Genomic DNA, 24,967 nt, shown 5'->3' with positions numbered 1-24,967 from the left:
ATGCTTAAATAACAGGACACGAAATTACAGTAGGTTTTGTCCAGTATATTTATTCTTGACAAGCAAAACTTACAATTTTATCTCAATCTTATGACTGTTTCAACATAGTTCTGACGATCCTCTTTCTTTTCCTTTCACAAGGTACTTCCTTTTTTGCATGCATTACTAGTACAGAAGCCCTATGGATGATATAACACAATTTCCAAGAAAGGGTTGCTACACAAAGCTGTTTGTTGTATAGGCAGAGTCACTGACACATCGACAGATTTGAGTCCTTCTCAAGAAAAGCCACAGGATTTCTGACACCCAGAAGAAGACTGGCTACTCTGCCAGCATGGCATTTCTGAAAGCTTTGCCGTGTTGCTGACAAATTTATCTTGCCTACCTATTCCAAAAAATTCAGGGCACCGTCATCCATCATGTGACCAATTCCACATGCAAAAGTTCTAGAACTCCAGATAACCGATGTGATCATCGCATAAAAGGAGAAGAGTTTTAATGTTTCAGTTAATATTTTCAAGCTTTGTTGGCACTTAAGAAGTGAGGGTAAAGAAAAATTGTTTCAATCATATACAGTGGTACTTCAGTACTTATCATTAATAGGTTCTGGGAGACAAAAACAATGAGTATCAAACTTTTTTTTTTTTTTGCATAAGCAATAATATAGTGAGTCAAAAGGCAGCTGACACCAACAAGTTCTGGCTTGAGCACCAAACAAAAGATGAATACTGGGACAAAATTTTTGTATCAAAATGCGATGAATACCAAATGCGATGAGTTTCAAAGCAGTTAAGTACCAAGTATCACTGCACTATTGAAAGTTTTTCTTTTGTTAAACTTTTTCAGGTGGAAAAGTGGGCAGTTATTCTTTAAATATGTATATACAACGCTCCTAGGCAGAAAATCTATTCTGTATATCAGGAATCCCCAAACTTGGCAACTTTAAAATTTGTGGGCTTCAACTCCCAGAATTCCTCAGCCAGTTTGGAGACCTCTGGAGTATATGATATAGAAAAACACATGCAATGAATTGGAGGCTAGATCATCTTTATTAACTAAAATTATTGCTGAAGTCAATAGACCAACCTGTTGCCATGTTACTTAATTCATGGCAGCCTAGCAAAAGATCCTAGATTTTCAGGTAGTCCTCAACTTATGACCACAATTGAGCCAAACATTTCCTGAGACAGTTGTTAAGTGAGTTTTGCCCCTTTTTACAACCTTCCTTGCCACAGCTGTTAAGTTAGTTATTTGGTTATAAAGTGAATCTGGCTCACTCATTGACTTTGCTTGTCAGCAAATCACAAAAGGTGATCACATGTCCCCAGGACATTGCAACCATCATAAATCTGAGCCAGCTGACAAGCACCTGAATTTTGATCATGTAACCATGGGGATGCTGCAATAGTCATAAGTACAAAACATGGTCATAAGTCCTTTTTTCAATGACCTTGAAATGTAGAATGGCCACTAAATGAAAAGTTGTAAATCAAGGACCAGTGGTAATAGGTTAGAAAATGAAAAAAACAACAACTATCAGTATGTGGTTGGTTGCTTGAAAGGCAGGAGGAAGAGCCACTACCAAGGCAACAGTCAGATAAGTGGAACTTGAGCCAGGACCAACAAAAGAAAAAATATTGTGAGAAAAATGTCACAGACAAACTGCTCTTTTATTCACACAAAGTGACTTGCAAGATTCTGCTACTAGAGGTGTTACAGGATAAGGTTAACTCAGCCTTCCATTCTTCTGAGGTGGGTAAAATGAGGACCCAAATTATTGGGGGCAATATGCCGACTCTGTAAACTGCTTAGAGAGGCCTGTAAAGCACTGTGAAGCAGAATACACAGTAAGTCTAAGTGCTATTACTATAAGTAGTTCTGACCTACATGGCCTTGGTTTCTTCGGCTGAACTGTGGTTTAGCCAGTGTGGTTAGTGGTTGAGACACCTGATTAGAAAACAAGAGACCATGAGATCAAGTCTCTAGATCTACCTTAGCCATGAAAGCTAGCTGGACGACTTTGGGCCAGTCATTCTTTCAGGATTGCTTTTCTGGAGATATTTAGAAGGGGAAAGCGTGTAGAATTTCTTGTTACACCTAGTTGTAGTTTTAAATTTTCTCAGGTCCTAAACAAAAAGAAAAGTATTTCTCTTGGGTAACCGATCACAAATATCAGTTTAATAGAGCAAAACTGGATTACAATAAATTACAATTCTGGTATAATATTTTGCAGAATGTTATATATCATTGATAGAGAAGACATCAAGTAGATGATTTGAACTTGGATAAAATTGGGTTTTTAAAGTTCACCAGAAAATCATTACCTGTCTTTGACTCATCTCAAGTTACTATTTTTTTTTAAAGTAAAATGAAAACTGTATTTACTGGAGCTACCAGAGTTATGTACCAGCCTGTGCCAGATTTTCTCCTAGAAATACTTCAGAAGATTAGAAGTGCTAGTGATATGATTCAGCTTCTACAGCAATTAATGAAAACAGAGATAGGAAGTATCTCTCTGGCAAAGCCCAAAGGGTAAAGTTAATCAGCTCATATATGGGAGAGGGAGAGAGGGAAAGGGAGAGAACATTAAAAGTGATTCAAAGGCTCTATAGCCTCTCCTTCCCATAATATAAAATAAATACTTCTTTGCGAAATATGAGTTTGAATTTCACATACCACTAAAATGAGGAGTGTCTCTACTTGTTCCAGACAATGGTAACATGGCCCTTGGAATTTGGGTCTTATCACAAATAGACAATCCACAAAGCTGCTGCTTCTGTCCCTTCTTCTTTATCCCATATCCCAGGAAAGGAGGAGGTGATCTGACTGCAGGCCATCAGGTAAGGTAGCAAGAAACTGATAGGGAGCAGAGGAACTGATTATTTTCCAAGACAGATACTCTGTAGGCTTCAGGGAGCACAGCAGACCACAATAATGCTCCACTCTCCTATTTGAGAATCAACCGTTTTGTGTTCAACCTGGGGGCTTCCTTTGAAGTAGAATAGACTTTTGTGCAACTTGCTTGCCCGAGATTTACCACTGCAGCTTAACTGAACTTTTATTTCATTGCTCACCTTTAGCCTGCCTTTCATGAAACATCACATTTGCATATAAATGATTTAGTATGTATATGAGCCCAGATATCTGAATAGCAAAAAATCCCTGTTCTATAAATATATATATAGTTCTTAGTGCAAATACATTCCTGGCTATTTCACTTCAAGAAGAAAACGGGACTGTGTCTGCCGCCCTTGTGACTATGGAGAAAAACAAAAGGGTGGAGGCTAGGAAGGGAAGAAAAAAGACGGAATTATTTTATGGTTTCTGGAACTGTAGAACAGTAGTTCTAAGGCAATGGGGAACAAGAAAAGGTCCCCATCCTAGATAGAATAAAATATTTGAAATGTCTGGGTTGTCCTAAAGTTGCTGCTTTTTCAAAAGGCAACTGGCCTTTGTTTTTCCTTGAAGACATTACTGTGCTTCTCATCCAAAAATTTCTTCAGTTCAATAAGCTTCCTCACGAACTGAAGAAGCTTCTTGAATGAGAAGGGAAACATCTTCAAGGTGAAACAAAATCCAGTTGCCTTTTGAAAAAGTACTCTTGGGACAATCGTGACCTGGATGATTGAGAATCTCCATAGATGAAATGACAGGATTGATTTTTCTTTTCATTCCAAGTATAGTTTGAAGAGTCAATTCAATTTTTAGATTTCCCCACAAATAGCTTCCCCTATAGGCCTCTTAAAATATTAAAAGATTTGTATGTGGAAGAAAAAAAAATCAGAAAATGATTAGATCCATGCATGACTGCTGTTAAAAATATCAAAGAGAGAGGAAATGTCAGTAGATCTAATTCTCTTTTATTGCTTTGTTTGATCAACAAAGTTGCCTGTCTCGAACTTTGTGATATAGTAGTCACCTATAGTGATAAATGAATTGGTGCAATCTACCTCATGAATACCACTGAAAAAGATATAAAGCTGTGGCTATTTTGATAGAGACTAGACTTACAGCATTGAGAAAAGAGGACAATCAGCATTAAGGTGGATAGACTCAATTACAGTAGTGATGGGTGCCCCATTGGAAGGGTTGAAGGACCGGGTTAGGGACAGATCATTATGGAGAAAGTCTATGTGTTTCAAAGAATTGACAATGACTTTATGGTCTATAATCAATTAATCAGTCCTATAGTATTAGCCATTTCTTAAAGATCAGTTGAACTTTTGTTCTCCACTTTGCCAGTGGAAACCTGATTAGGTTTCACAGACTTCTGTGACCTCTTGTAAATTTTTTAACACTGCTTGGGATGGATACAATCTATTATTTGTGAACCTAGCTCTGCAGTTTGTATCATGTGGCATACAGAAGTAATTAATTTCCAATAATATAGATGGTTGCTTTGATTTAATAATGCATGTGGCACCAGATACATCAGGGGTCTTCAAACTTGACAGCTTTAAGACTTGTGGACTTTAACTCCCAGAATTCCTCCTCCAATCATGTTAGCTCAGGAATTCTGGGAGTTGAAGTCCACAAGTCTTAAACTTGCCAAGTTTGAAGACTCTTGAGATACATCTACATATAGCAGGGGTCTATGTAGATCTTATTAGTCTTTCTTAGGTCCCTGAAACTGGTTTTCAGGACCTGGACCCAAGTGTTGTTATTGTTGTTGTTTTTATTTTATTTATTTGTTTGTTTGTTTGTTTGTTGTTATTTATATTATATATTTAATTCAAGATGGTGAAATATTTAACATTCATTTCTCCTATTTTCCCCACAACAACTTTGTGAAGTGTGTTAGTCTGAGAGACAGAGTGACTGTCCCATAGCCACTCCATTAGCTTTCATGTCTTAAATGGGACTACAATTTACGGTCTCCTAATTTCTAGGCCTTAACCATTGCACCAAACTGGTTCTTGATATATATTGACATAATTATAGAACTACCACCAAATACTTTCTTTCAACATTTTTCTTTCAATAAAACTGCATTAAACAATAAATTAATTAGAGGCCTTTTTTCAATAAATATGTTTCATTACTCAGTGAAATGAGTAATACTCTGGGTAATACTCCACATACCAACAGTATATGATCAGAAATGATCTATTCAATCAGGAAATGACACTTTTGTTATCCTGTCAGTTGAGGAAGCCGTCACATTCTGCTTTATTTTAATGTTGTAATTTTAAAACAAAAATAAAAATGTATGGTGACCTAATTTGGGACTGGGTGTCCAAGATTAGGGTTGGAGGAATCTTACTCATTTTGATCCTCTAATGTGAAAGCAGGAAAAAATGGAGAAGGGCCTACTTAGATAAGCCCCATATTTATCTGTCCATTCAAGGACTTTGTCTCTGTGGGAAGCAGCATGAAAGAAAAGCTTCAGTTTCTCCTATTCATGGGATTACTTTATGGAATTATTTTAACTCTGAACAACCTGAGGGCTGTTTTAAGACAATCTTCTCTAACCGTATAATTGACTGGATTAGGAGCCGGGCTGGTGGAGTGGTTATAATGCAGAATTGTAGGCTACAGCCAGCAGTTCGATCCTGGCTAGCTCAAGATTTATTTCAGCCTTCGCTTCTTCTGAGGTTGGTAAAATGAGGATCCAGATTGCTGGTGGCAATATGATCGACCACTTTTTTCTTTTCCCTAAAAGTTCAATGATTGACAACCCTACCAGTCCAAACAACCCAGACCACTGCTGTCAGGATAAAACAAACAAGAATACGTTCCATTAGAATGAACCCGAATCTGGCTGTGAGTTTCTCCCATGCATTCAATGGATGGAGAAAACATTGTAGGGACGTGAAAACGTACTGCTATATATAAATCCCTCAATTCTGAATCCTGGATGTCAGAGAGGACATTTAAATGTATTTACTAGGATCAAAAGAGACAGAAATAGATGTTTCTTTTCTGTTAGTGCTGGACATGACATTGATCTGCAGGTTGATATACATGGTCTTTTAGTGTTAGAAGAGCAAAAAGATTTGGAAAAGAGAGAAGATTTAGAGAAGATTTGGCGGGGGGGGAGGTGACACACATGCAACAGCTTATTTTTGAGCAATAGAAGACAGTTCAAGGTTAGCATCCCCAGTGTGGATCAATCATAGGAGAGCAGCAAAATGCATTTCAGATACCAGGAATTGATTAAGGAGAGTGGTGAAAAGTAAAAATTATAAACATTCATTCCATGGTCTTAAAATAGTATCCAACTGTACTTTTGGGGTAGTCATTCATGTTTATGCATTTTGATAACAGTTATCAAAATGCGTAAACATGAATGATTATGCAATTGACCAATTTTAATGCAGAATGCTTTAAAAACTGTACTATGGGTAGTCCTTAACTTATATTAGCTCATTTAATGACCATTTGAAGTTACACAGCACCAAAAAAGGTGACTTAGGACCATTTTTCACACTTATGACTATTGCAGCACAGGTCATGTGATCAAAATTCAGGCGCTTGGCAATTGATTCACATTTATGTCAGTTGTAGTGTCCTGGGCTCATTTAGTTCACTTTATTGTCATTTCACCTTGTACAACAAAATCAAACACCATCTTCAGTGCACATCATGACCACCACTATGAAAATAAACACAAACACACATCCTTCACCCTTCACACATTGAACTGAAAATCCCCGACACTACACCAACACTGCACTATACAGTAGAATTCAAAAGAGCTACTGCCCTGGGATAGAAGCTGTTTTTCAGCCTATTTGTCCTTGTTTTTATTATTCTGTACCATCTGCCGGATGGTAATAGTGCAAAAAAAGGGTTCCGAGGATGAGATGGATCTTTTGAGAATGTTTTGAACTTTCTTAAGGCAGCGGGAGCGCTAAGGCTCTTCCAAAGCGGGGAGAAGGCATGTGATTATCTTTTATGACTTTCTGACAGCAAAGTTGATGGGGAAGCCGGATTGACTTAATAACCATTTTATTTACTTAACAACTGCAGTACGTCACTAAACCACTCTGGCAATAAGGGTTGTTAAATTGTATAAAAAAGAAATCACTTAACAATTATTGTGCTTAGCAGAAATTTTGGGCTCAATTGTGGTCTTAAGTCAAGGACTACCGGTATACTACATCCTAAGCAAATTATACCCTTCTACTCTTTAATTCAGTATCTTCAGAGGATGTCACCCAGGAACAAGATCTGACTGGAATCAAGAGCCTTCCCTGTGATGGTTCCAGGATTCCGCTTTCTCTGATGTACAGTTTTTCATCCCTTTTAAACTGTACTTGGAATCTAGTTTTATATTCTGATATTTCTTTTCTGAAGAGTACTTTATTTTATTTATTGTTGTTTTCATAACATGGCATGGGGTTTTATTGAATGGCTTATTTATTTTAACTAAAATATGTTGTAAATCCTTCAGGCAAGTTTTGCCAGGAACAAAACACTTAATTCAACGGCTAGGTGGCGCTGTTAAGCTATACGGAAACGCAATTGTTTCGTATCCCAAAGCTTCAAACTTTCTTTGCCTGCTTTCCGAAAGCTGTGGAACTTTATTTGTCGCTATTAGCAAACTGAAAAAGTGATTAATATGCTGCTGTTCTTCATTTTCCTCTTCCCTGTTTGCTTCTCTGTGTTCTTTAATTTCTTATATTCTACTTTCATTAGCATGTATCATTTAACTTGCGTTTGCTCCCTTCGTGCTAACTTACGCTTCTAATAGTCTTTAAAATAAATGGAAAGTAAATGTACGAATAATTACATGCAAATTTGTTCCAATGAGTCCATTTCCGTACATGGCTAAAGTGGTACTTACAGTGGTACATTAATGTTGAAAGTGAAGGTTACATCTCTCCAGCCATGGATATTAGCCATAAGAGTTAAATGAAATATACACATTGAGGGGTGTGCATCTCAGTACAAGAAACTGGACACTTATAACAAACAAGAGTTCTCATAGGAAAGAGGATGCAGAAGATTTTCTGTTATTAAGTGAACCATGGAAGAGTGGGATATCTTTATTAATTTAATAAGTAAGAGAACTTTCCTCTAGATTGTGATTTGAATCTTGACAGCTGCCCCCTTATGCTTATGCCTGTGCTAAATTATTATCAGGGAGGGGGTTATGAAGAAGAGAATGCTTCGGGAAATGAAAGTAAATGCTGTATCTCCTCTAGATGCTGCCTCAAGGCTACCCAGTTAGAAGAAGGGGGGATGCATAGGCTTGGCCTGTCCGTTATTAAAACAGCTTGTCTGAATCAGATTGATTACACCGAGGGGAACAATGACAGACAATTAGGGGAGGGAAAAGTGGAACTTAGGGTTTTGGGCACGCAATTTTCAGATCTGGCTTTGCCTTACTGCAATACACTCAACCTCTAATTAACTATACCATTCTCAGCAAATGGAGCCAAGGGTTGTTTCTAATTACAGGTTTAAGCTATGGCAGGTTTGACAAATCCATTGCTTACTCCCCTTTCTTCTTCTTTTCCTCTTTCCATGTGAGAAGGAGAGCATTGATGACTGCAAGAGATAGATTCCTTCCCTCCATTTTAAGACAAAATAGGGTTCCCCCACCACCACCACCAGTCACGAAATAAGAAGGGAAAGAAGCTTCCCAGGGAATTAATATTTTGTAGGAGCTCTGGTTTAGGTCACAGCTGTCAACTCAGAAACAGATTTCCAGACATTTCTTTGGAGGCTTACTTCATTTAATTTTTACATTAAATGAATTAGAAAATATGATTAAAGATCATTGAACGTTCTCTACCAGGTTTGTCTAAACTTACAAACTCATGAAGCAGAGGCAAAATAAAAAGATGAAAACTTTATTAGAAGGAAAAAGATATTCTCTATTTAGTAGGCTTTGAGACTAAAGTGATTTACTTTTGAATATGTTCTTCTAATTTCTGTGGTATTTTATTTGTAAGTGTTTGAATTTAACTTTCAACACTTACTGGGCAAACATTCAGTGGAAATTAGTTTTCCACTGGAAAATAGGAAGAAAAAGAAACACTCCAGTCCAAAGTAAACATTGCTTGGCTTCATGCTTATTTTTTGGCCATTGGAATTGATGGTATTTAGTATTAATATTTTACTTTAGCTTGATCATGGTTTCAGACTGAAACAAAACTAAGCATGGCTGTTTATTGCAGCTTTCATAAGTGGTTTCTCCATGAGGGTTACATGCAAAATATACATTGGAACTGGAGGTCTACCACATTTTGTGGGAGTGAACATTGGAGGGGAAAAACTGGTTAGTCCTATAATATCAATATAAATGCCTCACATACTTATTATTTCTAAATATTAAGACCATGATTGCTTAAGAGAGTATCACAGCTTTCTATTTTTATTCCAGATTTACCACAAGTAATATTTTTATCTCATTAATTCACCGCTTCTACCCCATCAGGTCAACTTAAAATCAAAGATGCTCGTTAGAATTAATCTAAGCAGTTTTTCCTAATTGTCCATCAACCATGGCCTTGTCTAGAAACCCCATCTTAGGAATTATATGTGAATAGTAAATACCCAGCTACACACAGATACACACACAAACTTCAAAGCATTTGTATAAAACTGTAACAATTGACAATATAACATGATAAGGGCAAGTTGCTACGTAGGCTGACACTTGCATTCTTTTGTTACAAATATGTCACACAAAAGAAATACTGGTGATGCACCTGGGATTTTTTCTTCTGTCAGGTTTCTCAATTTCTTCTGTCAGGTTTCTCAAATTAGGGGAAAAAGTAAACATGACTGAGCCTTACATGCTTAACAATAGATCAATGAAAATACACCCACCACCCTTGTGGACATGTGTGTTTTATAAAATGTACCTGAAATTCCCATTCTTAAAATACAACAGTTTGTTTTATTGCTCTAACAGATACTGTCCTGAACAGATAAACATTAGCTATAAGAAATTCAAAATTCCCTAGTTGGTGGCAACCTTACATTCCAGATAGCCTCTCTTTTATGCCTCTACAATATATTTGCAAATGTATTGAGAAAATATTTTGTTAAAACAGTAGATAAATTTAAATCATATATATTTTCATCTGTATCTCAAATTAATTACATCTTTATCCTACAATTAGATATTTAATAGAAACAAAATGAACATTCTATTGAATGTTTCCTTGAATTTGTGATATATTTTTCTTTAAATTGTTTTAGGTATGACTAGCTGTTTCTAGCAAGTCTGATGTGTAAATTAAATCATAAATTACCATTATTTGGTTTGACTTGTAGCTACAAGGTCCAGTTTGTGTCCTATCAATGAAATGATCAAAAATACTGTATTTAAAATGAGAAAGCAGATGATGACAAATATTTATACCTGTAGGAATATACCAGAATTCAAAGCATGACAAATATCAGTCAGTCCCATGTAAACTCAGCAGATGGATCAAATTTACATTTCAGATCTTAGAACAATTGTAGTGGTATTGTTAGTTTTCAAAAAATTAGAATAGTTTTCAAAGAATTAAGCTATAGATAACTCTAGAAAGATTGTCAGAGCAAATATTCTCAAAATATTCAAGAGGGCTTAGCTAACCATTTAGCATTGTGACTTGAATATGGCCTACTGATAATTCAAAAAGAGAGGCCAGTATTCTCTTTTACTTTATTCATGGACTATAAAAATTAAAAAGAAACATTCTTTCTGCTAAAATTGAGAATAGTAGAAAATTCTACTTAGGAAGATAAATTCATTTTCTTTCCTATGTACCTTTGAAGTCACATGTACATCAGAACTGTTTTGCAAGCTAGAACGCTTGAGTTTATTTTCATACCATATTTGTTTAATCTCCTAAAATTCATCTTAATACATACCTCAACTATGGGTGATAGAATTCAGACAAATGCAATGACTTTGAAAATATCAAACACCTCTCAATTCCTCCTACAATTCTGATTGGTGTTCTGTATGAATGCTAGACTCTTGTAACCATCTTTCTCCTCAAGGAATTTGGAAAGGGGTACCCATCACAATCAATATTAGTTGATAAGGTTTCTGTCTTACCAGCTTTAATTCTGCATTCCCAAAAGCAGTTGAATGCTTTGCCTGGCTCAATGTTACTCATCCTGAGTTGTTCATCAATCAAGTGATAAATTGACGAATCAGGGAAGGGGAGGGGGAGGGTGCCTTCCCTTGAATTAAATATGAACTTCCTTTGTCTCATAATATCCTTAACAAAACCATGACGGATATTTCCATACACCCCCCCTGGGGAATGTGACGTCTCCTGCATAATGCGATAGCTGTTTCTGAAGTGGAAAAGTGGCCCTGTGTATATAAACCCATTAAATGAGGCAGCTGGAAAGGCTGCACTAAGTGCAAAGAAAAGCAGGCTGGTAAACTTCAGACCAGGAGACCAGATACTTGCCTTTGAATGCTCTGCTCAGTATCTGAAGAAGAAAGTGTGGCACGCTGAAGAGAAATTCAGCACCAAGGAGAGCTCCAAGTTTTACTTGTGCCAAAATCACCATTACGGTGATTTTTTGAAGAATCCAAAAGTCCATCTTCTGGCTTTGTAAGTAAAAGTTGGTATTTGTTCAATTCTGTCTAGAGAAATGTTTTTTCCCTGAACTCATTTTTAGATTTTCTGTATGCATGTGGAGTTGGTCTGATTTAATAATAATGCAAACAGTTATCACAATGTAGTGTAGGAAGGCTGAAAAGGAATTCAAAATATGAATTTCTCTTCTCTGGGATGATTTTCTGATTTCTCTCTCAAATAACAAAAGTTTCTCTTTTTTAAAAAAAATGCGTATTTCATTATTTCATATTCTTTTTGAATTGTCCCTTTTCCTTGAATAAAAGGGAATACTTATTACTCACCTCCTTCTGATCACTTAGATATTTCTTTTATATTTATATGCAACTTAAAACTTTTTAAATAAATCATGAAGACTTTTTCCCCATCATTTTCCACATACACATGCTTAAAAAGTAGTTAAGAAATATGTAGTTTAGCTTCCATTTCTTTAAAATTATTCACTTAAATTTCAGTGGTGCTCTAATATTTTTTATATTAACTCTATTCTTGTGATCAGATAAAATAAATACTTTTTTAAAAAAACAATGAAATAAACCATCATTTTTCTCATACAATTTCAGTTGCAGAACAATGTGAACATATTCCTGAGGGGAAACTGTGTTAGACTATGGCAGTAAAAACAACATTTTGTAGCAGCTTGAAGATTTGTACTTTTTTTTTTTATAACAGAAGCTTTATTTGATCACACTCTCCCTTGGATAAATATTTTCAGGAAAATGGATCACCATCACACGTTTTTCCCCTCCTCTTTCTTGTCTTGTAATCTCAGAGCTTTTTATGTGGATGTTATGGACTAATTTTCAATGAGTTTACTGGTGTCTCAAATGTTTTGCTCTATTTTCTGTCATAACTTTAAAGCAAATGCAGCCAATACAAGTTCTTTGATGCTATTTTTAACAACAGGATAAATTTACTTTGAAAATCAAGATGATCTAAGTTAATATTTTGACACTTTAATTATATATAATTAGCAAAATTGTTTATCTGTCAATCAGTCTATTTCCACCCCCACCCTCCCATATCCTCTGTACCTCAACTTCAGCCATTGCTTTTTTATGTCAGGATTCATTTAGAATTTTTCTGCATGCCATATGCTTAACCTCATGAAAGAAAGCTTTTATCGAGCATAGATATGATATTCAATGTATTATTGGGGTTATTCAAATGAATAAAAACACTTTTTCTGTATAAATCAGCAGAGTCTTCTGTGTAGACCTGCACAACAATTCCTACCTCAGATATTCAGTTTGAAGAAATTTCTGGCTTCTTGAATATTTTAATGAAAATGTCTAGTCCACATTTTTAATTCATACTTTGAGCTATAAATGAGCACAGGTACACAGAGAGAGAGAGAAAGAGAGAGAGAGAGACAGACAGACACAGAGACAGACAGAGAGAGAGAGACAGAGTGAGAGACAGAGAGAAAAACAGAGAGATAGAAGGATGGAGGGAGATCTATAGATTTACACCTACATTTACTTATATATCTACTGTAGATCTCATTTACTATAAATCTCCACCTCTCTCTCTCTCTCTCTCTCTCTCTCTCTCTCTCTCTCTCTCTCTCTCCCTCCCTGCCTCCTTCCCCCCTCCCCTCTCTATATCAATGGCACTGATTTTGCACAGAAGGCTACTTCTGTCAAGATTTTTATTTATCAAGCATTGGAAACTCATAGCGTGTAGTGCTTATTTCTGTCATTTTTGCCAATCCAGGTCAAAAGAGATGGAACACAGAAGTAGCACCCATCTTCTCCTCTTTTTTACATTCCTCTATGTTTTCTGGTCTCAAGCCATTGCCTTGCCTCCTTTAGGATCATACTCAACTATAAGGTAAGAAAACCCTAAGCAATCCCTCCTACAACTGTTAACACGATTTGCAAATTTAAGAACTACTTGAATCCCACGGACTGAAATAAGACAGAATTTTTACCGGTGTTGATAGCCAAATCTAATAAATATTGCTTCCACTGCCCCAAAGTCATCTGAAGAATGTTATGCTACTTTTTACTCTTTGACAAATAAATACTGGAGTATTTCTTTAGGTAAATGGATTAGGTATTTTTGAGCTATTGCAATTGGATTTTACCTCAATACATGAAGCAGGATAGAAAATATAAGCTAGTTCAGTAAATATTTAAAAAGCCCAATAACAATAAAGATTTAACTGGGAGATTTACTACTTTTTAGTTTGGGTGTCTTTAAATTATTAAACTCAAGGCTGGGGATAGTGGAGGTGGGGAGATAGATTTCCATATGTGCAAATGCACCTACTACTGTAAGTAGGTAAGGTCATTATACAGCTGCTAGCTTGTGAATATAAAGAATATGTTCTTAATTATTTGGAAAGCTGTTAAAATAGTCATTATATTTGTTTATGAGAAACTTGAATAGTTGTCATAAATTTGGTGCTCTGGGATCTGAATTCTAAGCTTTGTTTTCCATTCGTATAGAAGACACACATTACTATATCACACAAGAGAAAACCGGCACACCTTCACTTAGGCATCCTTAGCAATAAGCCTCAGAGATTTAAAAAAAACAATATTTGAGATATTCAGAAATATCTTTATTATAAGCCTTAAGAAGTCTTAGTACTTAGATGGCTGCCCAAAAGGAAATACAAGTGTTGTAATCTAGATTAGAATTAGGGAGAAAAACTTTCTGGAAGTTGCACTACTTTGTCCAGAAAACAATACATCATTCATGTAACTACTTTGCATCCTGTTTTGGTCACCACATTATAAAAAAGACATTGAGACTCTAGAAAGAGTGCAGAGAAGAGCAAGAAAGATGATTAGAGGACTGGAAGCTAAAACATATGAAGAAGGGTTGTGGGAATTGGGAATGTTTAATTTAATGAAAAGAAGGACTAGGGATGACATGATAGCAATGTTCCAATATCTAAGGGGCTGCACTCTACAAAGAGAGTGGGGACCACCTAAAGGCAGAAGAAGAAGCAATGTATGGGAATTAATTAAAGACAGAAACATTTCCTGACAGCTAGAAAGAATTAATCAGCGGAATGCCTTCACTTCAGAAGTTGTGGGGCCCTCCAACGCTGGAGATTTTAAAGAAGAGATTGGACAACCATTTGTCTGAAATGATACGGGTTTTCCTGCTTGAGTAGGGTGTTGGATTAAAAGACCTCCAAGGTCCCTTCCAACTCTGTTATTCTGTTATGGAATGGTACGTGGGAATGACTTTGACATATAGGAAGGAAGAGCCACAGCCAAGAAAACAGTCTGATAACTAAAAATTGAGTCTGAAGAAGAGAAAGTGTCTGAAAAGAGATTCCTTAGTTTTTTCAGACGGTAAAAGTATTCTGAAAAATCTTTTCAGTCTTGCAAAAGTTTGTGACCTTATAATAAAGATAGAACTAGTACCCCTGGTTGTGTTTATCTGGACTAGCTAACGTCAACCCTGCACATATAACCCTTACATTAATATGTATAGTCCAGAAATTGACTGGAGCCCTATTTATTTAAACTAACCATAATAAGTGAACAAATCAGAAGCAAATTGATAGTTCACATACTGACTGTATTAATATATTTTTTTCCAGGTTTCTTCTTCTATACTGAAAATGATTTCCCATGAAAGGGAAATTATTGCTATATTATGGCTAAATTATATCAAATCACTTGTTATTTATTGCCTTTAATGTTAATCCATGACTTCTGCCAAGACATAATTCATAGAGCAATTCTGAAACTTACGTTTTGTGTTTAGTTTTTGATTAATTCTGGGAAAGGTGTTAAGGAAATATTTAGGATCTATCTATCTGTCTGTCTGTCTATCTGTCTATGTCTAGCTGTCTGTCTAGCTGTCTAGCTAGTTAGCTATTTTTAAGAAATATGTAACAAAACATCAGGATTTGCAAAGAATTCCTAATCAAATATGGTCCCAGAAATCAACCCCTTTCCTTTTCTATTTTAAGATTAGAATGGGGACCTCAGCTCATATATATTTACTGTCAGATGTATGTGTTCTTTTCAGCATACCCCATCTCAATGAAATTGACCATATTTAAGTAACTGATCAGTTAAACAAATGATTCAAAATCTCACATTGTTGCAGTTCTGTTTGGAATATTCTTGTGTGAGAGCACAGCATGGTTTCCTTCTGCTTTTAGGCAATGCAGAGATATGCCACCATTATGACATGAGTAGGTGACTATAAAGTATCTTCGAAGTCCTTGCCTTGTGAATGCTCTCCTTCCAAATCATTCTCAAATTTGTCTACCACCCTATTTCCCCTTCTCCAACTTTTCTCAGACTAGGAAACAGAATACCATTTGATGGACAAAGTGAATCTGATCACACCCAAAGTTCATTAAAACCTGAGGCTGACGGGGTTCTTCAGACTGCTCTACCTGAAAATGAGAAATTCTATTTTGATATGTCCAGAGCTATTGACAGGTAAAACTTTTGAACTCTAATAAACATTGGGAAAAAAAAGTCCTTGTAAAGTAATGTTGATAAACTCATTGATGCTTTCTGCCTTGTCCTGTTTGAAACAAAGACTTTTCAACAAGGAGTGAATTCATAGCAATTTTGTGCGTATCACAAAATGTATTGATCATACATTTTAAATCTATTATAGAAATACAAGACATGCTGATGGGCTCTTTACAAGTGGCTACAGCAAACTTTTGGGTCAACTTTCCGCAAGGAAGTATTTGGAATCCCTAATTGGAAAAAGGATTGGGTAAGTGGTTATACTATGTATTTCCCCAGTGCAGGTTACCTTTAAATATTCCTAATATAGTTCATATGATCCAGTAGTTTGTTATTTTTTTTATATTTTGTATTAATGGCAAAGAAGTTTGCAATGCTGAAGAAGAAAACTTTAACTGAACCTTGCAGTGAATTTAGAAATTTGAATTATAGCTGAAGAGATATTTACAGTATGTTATTACAAAGGGATGCAGTGGCTCAGGGACTAAGGGGCTGAGCTTGTCAATCAGAAAGGTTGGCAGTTCGAATCCCTAGCACCGCATAATGGAGTGAGCTCCCATTACTTGTCCCAGCTTCTGCCAACCTAGCAGTTCAAAGGCATGTAAAAATGCAAGTAGAAAAATAGGGACCACTTTAGTAGGAAGGTAACAGCATTCCATGCGCCTTCGGCATTTAGTCATGCCGGCCACACGACCATGGAGATGTCTTTGGACAGCGTTGGCTCTTCAGCTTTGTAACGGAGATGGAGCACTGCCCCCTAGATCCAGAAATGATTAGCATGTATGTGTGAGGGGAATCTTTACCTTTACCTTATTACACAATTTATTTGTTATTGCAATAAGGAGAGGTACAAGATGTGGCAAGGAAGACTACACAACTCCATCTGGTACAACAGTGATGAGCTTTCCTGGACTGGGAGGCCCTTCTCTCAGTTATTCATATCTTGACTACCTGCTGTAATAGGCTATATGTGGGGTTAGCTTTAAAGATCATTTGGAAATTGAATGGATTTGCCTGACATCAGTAATGTCGGGATCACCGGGCTGAGTCTGAGAGAGAAAAAAAATTAGAGCACTGTTCTATATGATTCTTTGAGCTCCTGGGGGAAAAGGCTGGATATAAATCCAAGACATGAATACATTTATTAAAGAAGCTGAGGTTGGAAAACTAAAAAAAAGTAAAGAAAGAAGGAGCTGCTGGAAATTTCTGAAGCTAGAACATAACTTAGGGAAAGCCCTGATAGTGTGCTGTATACAAAATAGGACTTGTTGTGACATGAAAATCTGCTCATTATGGCTTTGCATTAGATACAAACCAGTCACACTGAATAAACTGTGAACAAATGAATTAAAATGTGAGAACACAGATGCCTCTGGTAAAGCTGAACACATGCCCAGAAACATCCCCTGTGCCTTGGGTCTCCTACCTTTTATGCTGAAAAAGTGACGTCAATAATTCATTTGCAGGCATTTCACTGTTGCACTTAAATCGGGATTCTGGGCAATTGAATGGAGCTGAGTGTTTACTAACCAGATGCCCTTCCTGTCACCAATGTGGAGTTATATTCAGCAGATATGTTCCCATCGTGCCCAGAAAGAGAAATATATGCCTCTACCTAGGATCGAACTCATAGCCTCCTGATTGTGAGGCAAGAACTCCCCATCTAGGCCATTGCACTGTTCACTTTTGCACTTAAATATGCTGGATATTTTGAGGATGGCACCTACTGATGACAGATAGTATTTCAAGACCAATAAAAAAAAAATCATTATTTGGCACATGGCCCAAACGCCACATTTCATACTTGGATATTTATTCTAGCTATGATTTCCCTTCAGAGTCAATGTGTTCCCAAACCCAAGAAACATTTAATCAGGTGTTAATCCATTAGAGCAGAGGGTAAGATCAAGACAAGTGGTTTTGCTGGGTTTTTTTTTTTAAAGTGAGAATTGCAATAAAAGTATGAATGTTGACTGGCCTAGTCTTTGAGAGCCTTGTGCATTAATATGCTTCTTGCAACTCCATTTTTACTTGAAGAAACAACAACCCCCTTGATGAGCAGGTGCCAGTCAAACGTCACTCGGATGCTGTCTTCACTGACAACTACAGCCGTTTACGACAACAGATGGCGGTGAAGAAGTACCTGGACTCTGTTTTAACTGGGAAAAGAAGGTAGGCTGAGGAAATACCTAAAAATAGATGGGCTTTAAAAGGATCAGGCAGTAACATAACCCACGAACAAAATCTTCTTTTTAATGCATGGCAAAAGAGTTAACAACAGCAGCTTTCTGTTATTTTATTATAATTTGAGGACAAATTATAATAAAAATAGTGTTAAACTACAACAGATTTTGTACTTAGAGAAAAACGAGCATAACCTCTGCGTTTTCTATTTGTTATTTTTTTTGACATCTTCTGCACGCAAAGTAATTATTTAGCAAAGAATTGGAGATCTAACTATCAAATGGTAGTTTTATAATGACTAAATAAAAAGGTTTGTATTATGTTTCCATAGAATAGCTGTACGTTCTTTTATATAACAAAACTAGCTGAGATGTATCTTTTCAGTAAAGACCTATAATGTCACAATAAAAGACAAAAGCACTAAGATTAATTCACTCCTAAGGATTCAGCAAAATGTGCGTTGTTTCTCTGTTATTTAGTCAAGAAGATCTCAACCAACCCAACCTTCGGGATGAAGTAGAATTGCTTGAACCAGCCTTCTCAGAAAATTATGATGATGTCACTGTAGATGATCTGAGTTTTCTGAATCGCCTCCCACTGGTAGGTTGAAATTTGTTCCCAATCACAGAAACCACCTGACCTTCAATCCTTGACACCTATGACATGGCTACTCCTTTCCCCTGTCCATAAAAAATAAATAAATTACATTATATAACTTCATATCACAAGAAGATAATTGCAGGGCTTAAATAAATATATGTAAGCTAATGAAAATTAGTAGTTTGATACGGTTAACTTACTCAGTTTCCTGGGATTTTTCTTAAACTGTGAAAATTAAGCTGTAGCTCCATGTGCCTCCTCCTTAATTAAGGTAAGAATCATTTCTTTGAAGATCATTAACTTTAATGAGATAGATAGAAGATAGATAGATGGATGGATGGATAGATAGATAGATAGATAATCCATAGCTTTTTTCTTCATATCCTGATTAATTGAAACAGAATCTGTAGCTGACAATCCCCAAAGTTTATCCTGACATACCAGACCTGCATTTACAGATTATTGTCTCATAGCTTGATTACCTGTCCGTCACTCTTAAACTGTGAGTTCCCATATATATGAGACTGAAATCTAAAAGCGAAATGCCACTCATGCATCATCACAAAATCTTCAGAACCGTAAGGCCTACAAACTTGAAATTTCGCATGTATATTCCTCTTGGCTTCTAGGTGCTCACTAAGAAAGGATTTTTTGAAATGACCATCAGAGCATTAGTATTTTGTATATTATTATTAATACGCTCTGATGCTAAGGAGTTCTACTCCCTCTCCCCATCTGAAAAGAAATCCAAATGCAAAACACAAGCAGAGGAGAGGAGTTTCAGTTTCAGTTTTAGTTTCACAGCACCAAGCAGCTTTAGTAAAGAACAGTTGAGCTAAGCCACGTCCAGGCTCCTTGCTGTCTCCTTCTTGCTCACACAGTAAATACTGTTTCTGTTTCCAAACAGCCCTTAGCTCTCTCACACACTGACAGGGCGCTAGCCAGATGAATACTGATGGATGCTGGTAAGCAGAGGCAGAATTCCCCCCTCTATTTTCCTCTCCAAAAGCTAAGCCTAGCCACATAGTTTTGTAGTGAAGCATGGGTATCGAGCTAGTTATGCAATAGTTTCAAAGCAGTGAGTTGTTCTCCATTAAGCCAGTCAAAAGCAGTCAATGAAGGAAAATACCCTCTTCAAAGGATTGTGATTAAAATGGACAGCCTTGCCTAGACCTTTTGTTGGAGGTGGAATTTAGACATAACTTTCAGTTATTGGTACACAGGGTAGTACCTATAGCCAGGGTAGGGAGGAGTCATGTCTTGACAAGTGGGGAAATATCAAATCCTATTTAAAAGACATTAAACTGGACTATACATGTAGCACTTGAACACAAAAAGCAGGCATGGTGGATCAAGCTTAAACCCTATTGAACCCAGCATTCTGCTTCCAAGGTGATCAATTTAATCCCTCCATAAATCATAACACCTGCTTTTAGGCATCATTTTTTCCCCACTACTGTTCCTGAGCAACAGACATATATCTGATACTGGAGGCAATATATGGCAATATATTCATCCATGAATTTGTGTAATCCCCTTTTAAAACTGTCTGGATAACCACCAAGACTAGTTTTTCTGAATGCAACTATATACTCTTTGAGCAATGTATGTGTATGTATGTATGTGTATGTGTATATATATATATATATATATATATATATATATATATATATATATATATATATATATATAGATATATACACACACACACACACACACACACACACACACACACACATTATCATATATATATTTGTTTTCTATATATATGTATATGTATATGTATGTATATATATATAGTTGACAATGACGTGGGAAAATACCCGAACAAAGCTGAATGCCATACATGTACCCACAAAAACTTAAGAAAATATTTATTTATATATATTATATCAGGCTTCTGTACAGAAGCCTGATGATGGCAGATGAGATTCTGCTGAAACGTCACTACAACTTTAAAAGCACAACTACAATGACGTGGGAAAATACCCGAACAAAGCTGAATGCCATACATGTAAGTACCCGTGAAAACTTAAGAAGACACACACACACACACACACACACACACACACACACATATATATATACACATACATACACACAAATATATGTGTGTTTTATTTATTTCTTTTTCTCTCTCTCCAGAACCTCTGAAGACGACTCAGTAAAAAAAAAAACATTCTGCAAAAAGTCCTGCCAAAAAAAAGAAGAAAAAATCCTAAAAAAAGATCAAGCTATTTTTTGAGTTCCTCATAGTATTTCAAAGAGATGATTTCATTATTTAAAATCAAAATGAATATATACATATATATATATATATTGGAGTGAAATTTGTGATATTTATGTTTCTTATATAATAAAAATGGATGTTTACACTGTAAATAATAACTTAAGAAGGATCTGACTGTACATTCTGTATGTATGCTGGTTTACCTCATACACATTCTCTGTCTTCTGATGTGGTCTGTTGCTTTGATGCCTGCAGTTTCAGTAAAGACATATAATGCAGAGAAGCAAAATACATCAAAAGTTGCTGTTTATACTTGGTATAGAAAATGGCTTAGGCTCTTTGCTGGGTAATTCAGGGATTTCTGTGCTGTGCTTTCCTCATCCCTGTATCTCCGCCTTAAGGGAGACGCTGGAAGATATTCCAGAAATATGCTGGAATAAAGTATCCATGCAAAACCTGGCAGCATTTTTCTGCCTTCCGTCGTGATACAGGGAAAATCCTTAACTTGCAACAGATCATTCAAAGTTACAACATCACTGAAAAAAAGTGACCTAGGACCATTTTCACACTTGTGACTGTGGCGGCATGGTCACGGGATCAACATTTGGAGGCTGAGCAACTGATTCATATTTATGACGGTTAGTTGGGATCACATCACTTTTTGCAGCCTTCTGACAACCAAAAGTCAATGGGGAAGCCAGATTCACTTAACAAGCATGCCACTAACCGAATAACGGTGGCAAGGAAGGTCGTAAGATGGGGCAAAACTCACTTCTGTTCTCACTTAGCAACAAAAATTTTAGGCTCAAGTGTGGTCGTAAGTCAGGGACTACCTGTATAATAAAAGCTTGCAGCCCTGACTTTTAATGCTCGTGCCCAGGCCTGTCAGCAGATGTCAGCAGAAAAACGATGTTCCTAGGGAAGGTCAGAAAATAAGAACATAAATTGATTGAATTTGGGAATGGAAATGTTAGGAACATTGGCTTGTCATTAGGAGCAATGGTTGAAATCAGAGATGGTATTCAGCAGGTTCTGACCAGTTCTGGAGAACTGGTAATGGAAATTTTGAGTAGTTCAGAGAACCGGCAAATACCACATCTAACTGGAGATTTTACAGTATCCTTCCCCTGCCATGCCCACCAAGCCACGCCCACAGAACCGGTAGTCAAGCAATTTGAATCCCACCACTGTTAAAACTCTAGCAAAGTATAATAGATATGGGAATATTTTGATGGACTAAATAAATGGAAACACACACACAAACATAAAGAGAGGGGGGAAAGGAGGGAAGGAGGGAGGGAGAAGGGGAGGGAGGGAGAGAGGGAGAGAGAGGGTGGGGGAGACACACACACACACATATGCAGGTTGATGGTGAAATTACTTTCCCAGAAAACTGGCAATGCAGAAGGTGAGAAGTAGAAATCTTGTGTATACATACACATACTCTGCCTGATTCCCAAGTGCTTCTCCAGCTTGACAAAGTTTGGTTTACTGACTGACCTTTTTGAGGGATAAGCCTAGCTTCTGTGGAGCCAGCAAGTGAAACCTCTTGAGACATGACTTACTCAAATCGCCATTGATCGTTTTCAACTGGAAAAAGCCCGGCACCCATAAATAAACCTCTTGCCAGTTCAAGGCTGGAAACTGACAAGCTAAATATTGTTTCATCTAAATTATTTTTCAACATAGGTAGCCAGGGCTTCAATTTTGTAATATTGACAGCTGCTAGCAAACCATATTTTACAGTTATAATTTGCTATTCTGATGGTGCTCTGCTTATCTTCAATGGGAGAATGTTAGTCCCTTGCACCTCCTTCCATATGTAGATGATAGCTAATTATTGTAGTGGAATTTTACCCTTCCAAGTGAACAATGCAGTAAACTATAAATGCTAGACTTTTCCTCTTTTTCCTTCCTGGAATTTGAAATGTGAACATCCCAGGCTGATTTTTATTTTTAAAGCAGTATCCCAAAGCTTCTAGTACAAGGGTCTTCAAACTTGTCAAGTTTAAGATTTGTGGACTTCAACTCCCAGAATTCCTGAGCTAACATGACTGGAGGAGGAATTCTGAGAGTTGAAGTTCACAAGTCTTAAAGCTGTCAAACTTGAAGACCCCTATTCTAGCATCTGGACATCTTTACATTCTATGTCAGAGGTCTCCAAACATGGCAACTTTAAGACTTGTGGACTTCAAATCCCAGAATTCTTCAGTCAGCATAACATAGCCGGCTGGAGAATTCTGGGAGTTGAAGTCCACAAGTCTTTAAGTTTCCAAGTTTGGGGACCCCTGTTCTAAGTGTTACAAAAACTAGGTGAGACTTATAAGAAAATGAGAAGGGGCATTGGAGCAAGTTAGAACTGGCTGAAGAGATGTTCCTTCCCAGGTCTCTGCTATGATCCAAACAATTTTCTTGAAAGACCAAGTGGGAAAAATACTCAGTTTACAAAAGAACTTAGGGGAATGTTCTCAATATAGTACATGGTAAACTGCCCAAATTCATATCTCAGATTGTTGTTCAACCAACCAGCTTGGACCCATGTTGTAGTTGCTATCATTTTTTTCCAGTAGTAGCCAGGGAACATCCTTATTCCAGTAAGGATATATAAAAAAACCTACCCCTCTTTCTGTCCTAGCAGTTAATATTAGCATGATGTCCAAGATACTCTAGAGCCTTCTTCAGCATAAAGGAGAAATAGATGCACAAGACAAGCTACAGGGAAGACTTATTGAGGACTTACCTGATGGAGCTGCTGTTGTTATTCATTTAAAAGATCTGGACCAGAATATAGTATGTTAGCATTTGATCAGGATTCAGAAACCATGATATGGTTGGCATTTGACTATGTAGTCTTGAGCAGGGGTAACCAACCTTTTGGACCTCAGGGACCACCACACTCATAATTTTAAATCCCGCGGACCAGAGACCCTGGGAAAATCCAAAAAAAAGTCTACAGGAAAATTCCCACCCCATTTTCCTACTGATAGATCATTCTTTATTTGGGCTTGCAGGGTACTGTCTCCAGCTCTGTTCTCAGGGAGGGAGAGAGAGAGACAGAGAGAGACAGAGAGACAGAGACAGAGACAGAGGGATAGAGACTTTTGGCTTCATGCAAGGAAAGCAGCAGAAGTCCCTATACACATCTTCAGCAGAGGTGGTATTCAGCAGGTTCTGACCAGTTCTGGAAAAACGGTAGTGGAAATTTTGAGTAATTCAGAGAACTGGCAAATACCTCCTCTGACTGGAGATTTTACAGTGTTCTTCCCCTGCCATGCCCACCAAACCATGCCCACAGTAGTAAAAAAAAAAAAATTGAATCCCACCACTGTTACCAACCTCAGAAGGTTGGAAGGCTGAATCAACCTTGACCCTCATCAGGATCAATCCTTCTAGCTGGAAGGGATGTTGGAGGTATTCTAGTCCAACCCCCTGCTCAAGCTCAACCCAGGATCGAACTCCCAGCTTGTGGGCAGAGTTTGCCTGCAATACTGCATTCTAACCACTGCATCATCGGAGCTCCTTTTACCATTATACCAGACAAATTGTTAGCAGATTTCAGGAATTCTTAGTAGAGATTATTTTAAGTAGAACCACGGGTATTTCTCACTCTCAATCCTCTTATGATCACACTAACGAATATTTTCATCCTTATGTTTAATTATTGAGAAAAATAATATGGGGGAAAACTTCAAGCTTCCTGAAATGTGAGCGCATATATTACTGGGTGCTGTACAGTACATTTCCCTCTGTAGAGCTCTTTTAACAATAGCTCCTCTCATGACAGTGTCCTAGTACTGAGCCAAAACTGAAGTGGCTGCATGGATTTTAGGAGAAATGAGGCTCTCACCTTGTTCTGCTTGAGCTCCTTAAATTGAAAATGATTGTGGTCTGGCATAGCTAATTTGAATCTTTTGAAGGGAATGAGGTTGGAGAAAACATTGCCTTTCCTG

The 24,967-nt window shown here is 37.0% G+C and overlaps 1 protein-coding gene across 1 annotated transcript; it reads left to right on the top strand.

The window, feature by feature from the left end:
* The first annotated feature begins 11,286 nt into the window (after window positions 1–11,286).
* Window positions 11,287–21,306, top strand: VIP (vasoactive intestinal peptide). Its single transcript, XM_026705251.2, has 7 exons — window positions 11,287–11,519; window positions 13,260–13,376; window positions 15,821–15,964; window positions 16,149–16,253; window positions 18,041–18,175; window positions 18,667–18,787; window positions 20,933–21,306. Exons 2-7 carry the CDS (start codon window positions 13,270–13,272, stop codon window positions 20,939–20,941), a joined length of 621 nt encoding a protein of 206 aa, XP_026561036.1. The 5' UTR covers window positions 11,287–11,519; window positions 13,260–13,269; the 3' UTR covers window positions 20,942–21,306.
* The last annotated feature ends 3,661 nt before the right edge of the window (window positions 21,307–24,967 follow it).

Source organism: Pseudonaja textilis, chromosome 1 (genome assembly GCF_049901715.1).
Source record: "Pseudonaja textilis isolate UNSWEBS1 chromosome 1, rPseTex1.2, whole genome shotgun sequence".
Classification (NCBI taxonomy): domain Eukaryota; kingdom Metazoa; phylum Chordata; class Lepidosauria; order Squamata; family Elapidae; genus Pseudonaja; species Pseudonaja textilis.
Note: the sequence above shows the minus strand (reverse complement) of the source record. Positions and strands in the feature narration are given on the sequence as shown.